The sequence below is a fragment of the Nematolebias whitei genome, chromosome 1, assembly GCF_014905685.2.
Source record: "Nematolebias whitei isolate Nwh7 chromosome 1, NemWhi1, whole genome shotgun sequence".
NCBI classification, from domain to species: Eukaryota; Metazoa; Chordata; class Actinopteri; order Cyprinodontiformes; family Rivulidae; genus Nematolebias; species Nematolebias whitei.
In genome coordinates this window covers 9,795,939-9,802,407 of record NC_056498.1, presented here as the reverse complement: position 1 = coordinate 9,802,407, position 6,469 = coordinate 9,795,939, and the positions used below count along the sequence as shown (strand labels likewise).

Below are 6,469 nucleotides of genomic sequence, written 5' to 3'. Positions count from 1 at the left end.
AGAATTAAGAATAAAACAAAAAATCTATTCCCCTTGAATAAAGAAAACTGGTCTAAACTAATGTCCCAACATTAGGATGCAGGTTGTCATCATGAGGTTTATGCATATTTTTTAAATAAATGTAAATTTAGGAGAGAACATGCTTTAATAAGTTGAGTAGTGAAATGACTTTCTTAATAAATAATAATTAAAAAAAACTAAAGTTTGTGTGTCAGAAGGTGACTCCCTAACTGCTTAATTTCTGCATTTGTCAGATAACAAATATGACAACGTAACAAATCTGAATTTCAGTTCTACCTTTTAGTTTCGGTGCCACCCCGGGATTTTCAGAGACCCCCCACGTGGCCAGCACATGAAAACATTTCTGGAGGCGCCACAGGGTGGCGGTAACGCGCCGTTACACTGTTTACTGACCGCCAATGAACACCGGAAGAAGAAGCTGAACGAATACAGTTGGCTGTTCCACACCTGGTTTAATTCAATGAGGCTTAACAAGTTAAAATTGATGCTTGTTCGCAACTAAACTAAATACTTACACTATTCGATCAGAACATTTGGGCCTGAAAGGTAAGCATGTAATAATTCTTTCTAACGCTTTAGGCTATGCACAACCTGGGTTTTCGATTGAGTTGACTAGCATGCTACATGCTAGCTAGCCGAGGACATCATGTTAGCTAACTCTCGCACATAGCGCCAGTAAATAATTAGAGCATTCATGTTTTTATTTTGTTGCATGTTGTTTGTAAGGACAAAACGACTACATTGTATCTGAGTGTGAGGATGAACACAGGCTTCAGACAGTGTGGATTGTGTTTAAGCTAACTTGGCTACGATGCTGTTAGCGCCCTGCGTGCACAACAAGCGGCTGCTTTGGTACGGTCTATTTCCTGAACGAGTTCCCGGCGCTTGTCTGTTTGACTAAAAACACAGATGTAATACACCATGTGATACACTGTGCCAATGCTAATACATTATCTGTATCTGTTACTTGTGTTTCCGCTCGCAGGTTTAATTAAACGCTGGGGTCTGGTTAAAATTTCACAAGAGGTTTATGTTGATAAGAATAAGAGTTGGAAAATAACTTTATAATGTCACCAAGAGCGTGTTTGAAGGGTTAAAAAACTTTAGGAAAGTTAAAGCGGTTTTTAAAAAATGACGATTCACGTCCTGAATGTCCTTCTTATTTTTTTACATTGTGAAAAGTTTATATCTGTAACTAAAACAGATGTAATGTGTATTGTTTTTTGTTCTTCAGATATTGTTGCCATGAAACTGTTAGTTTGTGCTCTCTGGTTCAGTTTTTCACTGGTTAGTAGAATTGTGTTGCCTCATTATAAAATGTGTTACTGTATACTTTTTATTATTCATCACCCCTGTATTATTAGATTGTCATTACTATTCAACAATTTGATGACAGTGGGGAAAATATTACAGTTTGTCAAACATAAACTAAATCTCTGTTGTTTAAATATCCAGATGCATGCTCAATAATCCAGGTAGAAAAAACTTTAAAAAATAAAAAAGTCAGTTCCTCTGGACAGATTCTTCTTGTTAAAACGTTTTGCCTTTTATTCAGTAGACTTTGTCAGTCTGAGGAGCTGCAATAAACTCATTCTTATAAATGGCTCCTTCTCACATGCATCAACCAGATGTTCACATCCTGGACAGAGAGGAACGATGGTTTGAGAGAGGAGTAAAGGAGGCCATCTTTGTGAAAAGAACCCGTCCATCATTAAACTGGTGGAGGACTCTGTGTCCAACTGTCCCCCTCTTACAATGCTGTTATTGCTAGTATCACTCAGCCTTCTGTGAATAGTTAACAGCCATCAGGGCATTAACGATCAGTTGTTAGGCTGATGGTCCTCCTTGATCATGTGATCAGTAGGAATGTGCGATATGGCATAAAATTCATATCACGATATGTATTGTGAAGGGTGGCGATAACGATATATATCGCAATATGTTTTTGGTATAAAACTTGCTTTAAAAAAGCATAAGTTGTCCTTTTGCCATCAAATATTTTGAATTAAGAAAATTCCACTACTAGGTCCAGAGAGTTTTTAAATAATAAACAAATCAAGTATTAGGCTTCTTTCTTGTAGTGCAAAATATATCAAATGTAGTTTTAGCCATATATTTTAAACAGAAGAATATATTGTTAACTCTTAACAGTTTCCAGTCTTACTTAATAAATGAACAGCAACAGAGCATTTTACACTGAAACACTTCACCCTCCAACCCTCTAGTTGGCGCCTCCTGCTTTAATGGAGAGCTGATACAAAATGAGTCTGTGGCTTTGACCAGAGGGTCTCACAGTAAAATCACACAACACAGCGTTCTTTTCACACATCAGAGAGCAGGTTTCACTAAAGCTGACCAATGCTTACTTTAACTTTCGACGGAATACAGCATTTTGCGCATGCGTCCGAATCCGGCAACACTACGGCAAGCCGGACGTAGTTAGCTTGTAGCTTAGCTACTTAGCTCTCGAAGAAAAGACTAACGCAACTTGCGCACAGTTTTCAACTTAAAAAAAAGTAACGATTAAACTGACAACTCTGATTTTACATCAGACACAGCATTACTGCGGTTAGCCGGTAGAAGACAGATCTCTATCGTTTCTACCATATACCGTTTATATCGCGCATTCCTAGTGAGCAGCTGGTTCTGGATGTCACCATCAAACTGGTTGATCCACGATGAGAAGGTGATATTTAGGTTGTTTTCACACCAGATAGTCCGGTAGACTCGGTTCGGTTGGGGACCAATATTCATAACATTTTGTTTACATTTGAGCTGGTGAGTTTGCATTCACACTGCACTGTGCAGTCGAGTCAACCTGTTGAACCAACCTGTTCCCCCGTTCGCCTGTGGGGGCGCTGCACCAAGAACTACTGAAAGAAACAACACAAAAACCTCTGAAGACACGTCTTCTGGAAATAAAAACAAAAACGGAGTGGCATCAGGTTTTAGGAGTTATATTTTTTTCATTTTTCAACAATGGACTCGGCATGAGCAGAAGATGATGCAGAAGACCATGGAGAATATTGTTTTTCACACAAGGTAGCTGACGGCTCCATATAAGGTCAGAGAAATGCGCGTTTGTTTGTCCTGCGCTGTACTCCACTTCTTGCTTGTGGAGCGGGGCTCGGTCTGTTTACATTCACACTGTACTCGAACCGCGCTGGAGTTCTCTTCTACCGGACCGAGACCTAGGTTTTAATTCTGTTCTATTAAATAATGATCCACATTTTTTTAATGTAAAGATGTAAACTAATGAATGCTTTTAGATTTAATCCCAACTACGCATCTGTTCACAGCTGCTCTATTGATCCAGTCTCTGTGCGTATTTGTGAATCAGTATGAATTTAAGCCCATCCCATGTTCACAGTGTTGTTTTACTTTCTTGACATTTACAAATGTTCTGTCTTATATGCTTTTGAATAAATAATCTAGAAAATTTTTAATAAAAGCCTTCCAGACACTCCAAGACTCTGTTCTAGGACCCCTCCTATTTATAATTAACATCCTTCTCCTTGGCTTCATTTTCTATACAAATAACATTCAATTTCATTGTTATGCAGATGACACTTAGCTCTACCTCTGTACTAAACCAAATTCTTCTATTCCTCACCTCCCTCTCTCAGCATTAGACCACGGTGTTGTCATTGTGCATTTTAAAATGGGTCCAGCCGCTGCTTCGAGGTTGAGTAATTGCAAATGGCGGATCGGGATGTTTTAAAAGTTTCTCAAAGAATCCAGTGACTCCGCCCCCTGACCAATCAGTGACTGACAGTGTTCTGACATTACGTTTTGGTGCCGGCTCGGCTCGCTTGGTACCCCATCGAAGAAGGGACTACAAAAGGGGTCGGTTCCACGAAAAATTGATAGTGGATCTTCCAAGAGAAACAACTTTAAGCTACTCCATAAAGTTCAAACTCTGAGCACTCTGGGAACCCCCCCCCCCCCCCCAATAATCATCACTAGAACCCCCTTCATTCGCCACATAACACCAGCCCTACAGCAACTTCATTGACTCCCATCAAACCCTTCATCTTCTACAAGATCCCGCGTCTTTCATTTAAGGCCTTTAACAACTTGCTCCTCAGTATCTTCTTCAGTTTACATTCCCCCCATAATCTCTAATCATTTTCCTCCTCCCAACTTGCCTCCACCTGCTCACCTGACCACCGAGGGGTCAGGAGGAGCCTTCATTTGCCGGGCCCCCATTGGATCTCTCTGCCCCCAAACTCTGTTTCTATTAAAACATTTATACCTCAGCTTTAACTAATCAGTTTATAGAAGCATACTTATGATTATCATAAATCATTTTAATTGACTTATCTGTCATGACTTGTTTGCTATTTGTTTTTCTTTGCAGTATTCTGTTAATTGACTTTGTTGTGGGTTTTTTTGTTTTTGTTTTTTATCTATTTTTATTTTTGTAAGGTGACCTTAAGAGTATTGAAAGATGCTTATACTGTAATTTCTGGACTATTGAGTAAATTAAAATTTTACATAAATAGGCCGCACTTGTCTATAAGCCGCAGGTGTTCACGTTGTAACATGAGTAGGGGTGCACCGATAAATCGGCCCCGATTTCCTTAATTTTTGGAAATCAGCTGATGCATGAGAAACCAATTTTACAGATTTTTAGTTGTTGTTTGTTTTAATAACAATTGTCTAAAGTTAATTTATAACTCAGAGCACTACCTCATGGCCAGTTAAAACAAGTTTGTATTGTTTCTAGGATATTGTTCAGGGGTATGTTTTTCAATAAAATAATATTGGAAAATTGAAGGTACATTGTGACCTTATAACACCTGACAGTGTCGCTTATAAAACAAAATCAAAATCGTCAGGTCAGACTTTTTAGAAATTGATGATCGACCAGAAAACTGCAATCAGTTCACCCTAAACATGAGATATTCACACAGAAAGATTTTTTTAAACTTTTAAATACGGTAACATGCACAAATACAGTAAAAAAAAATTTTTTGTTGTTTCTGAACGGTGCATGTAACACGGCTGATTAAAAAATAATATATAGTAGTCTACCAGGAAGTCATTGATCGCTACCTCCAAGAGAGACGTGTATTGGGCAGCTATGTGAGTCACTGGGTGTGACGAAGCTAAATGTTTTGGTGGCATGAAGCTCGTTAGCCCATCAAATAAAAAAAAAAAATCCATAAATTAGCCGCAGCATTGTATAAGCCGTGGTGTTCAAAGCGTGTGAAAAAGTAGCGGCTTATAGTCCAGAAATTACGGTAAATAAAATGTATTGTTGTTTATTTATTACTAAAAAGGTAACAAATGGTTAAAGACTAAATATGATTTTGCCAGTATGTCACATATTCTAATTATTATGCTATATCAATTGTTTAGAAATTAACTTCTTTTTTTTTATTCATAGACCAGGATTCAGTGGCTTCAAATATGAATAAATCCAAGTAGTTGTCGATTGTTTTAAATCTTGGAGCCCAAAAAATATATATATTTAAATAGTTGAGCTGGTAATAAATACACACTAACATTTTGAGCCATATTTAGCCCAAACTTGTTAGTTTTTTTTTTTGTTTTTTTTTTTTAAATGAAGTTATTTAAAAATGTATTATTAATCATGTTTGAGAGCTCTCTGAACAAAATCAAAAATATATTTGCTTGATAATTCCTTCTTTTTGACATTTTGCAAAGATAAATCAATCTAAAGTGCTATGTTTTTGATTAGAAAGGACTTCAGCTTTGTCTTGGAGGGAGAATGTTGAGTAAAAAAATCATGTTTTCAATGTGGTTTATAGTGTGTTTTATTTTGGTCGACCGTTTTAAAGAAATGGTTTAATAACTTTAAACACATTTGCAAACTGACCAGTGTCAAACAGATTTGTTCTGCTTGGTGAGCACACCATAATAACCAGTCAGCGACACTGTGGTGAAGAATTTTAAATATTGAACATCAGCAGTAAACAGATAATAAATGTACAAAAAAATCAGATTGCTGAGCTGTATGGTTTCAGCCTCACTGTGCTTGTGTTTGTAGGTGACGAGCTGGCGCAAGTTGTGGGTTGTCCGTGGACAATGAGAGACAGTGGTGGGAGCCTGGCCCAGAATCGCTGGCAGGGAGACCTGGGCTTGACTGCTGTGGGGGAGAACAGCACTGGAGGAGGTGGGAACAGGAATGGTGGTTAGTGTTGACATGCTCGTCTCATTAGAGACATATTTAGTTTGTGTGTCCAGATTCCTCTGTTTTTTCTGATTTTAATCTTGAAATCTCAACTTTCTCAATTTTTAAAATGCACCTGGAGGAGAGAGGCTTGAAGGAGGAGCTGTATATGAAGTTACACCAATAAGTCTTTGTGGATGTCTCCTTTTGGAATCTGCAACATCTGAAAGAGGTGTTCATCTGTGATATCGCAGTGTAAACTAAAAATAAAACACCTGCCCTTTTTTATCTTGGACGGCTTGACAAAGG

At 37.9% G+C, this 6,469-nt stretch overlaps 1 protein-coding gene across 1 annotated transcript in view; it reads left to right on the top strand.

Annotated features, from left to right (window-relative positions):
- Nucleotides 1–421: 421 nt before the first annotated feature.
- Nucleotides 422–6,469, top strand: part of LOC119408192 (ubiquitin-like-specific protease 1C) — a gene marked incomplete in the record, with an annotated part of 39,133 nt that continues 33,085 nt past the window's right edge. Inside the window, 2 exon segments of the mRNA XM_037675033.1 lie at nucleotides 422–567; nucleotides 6,038–6,181. Coding sequence (XP_037530961.1) covers nucleotides 6,076–6,181 — 106 coding nt within the window.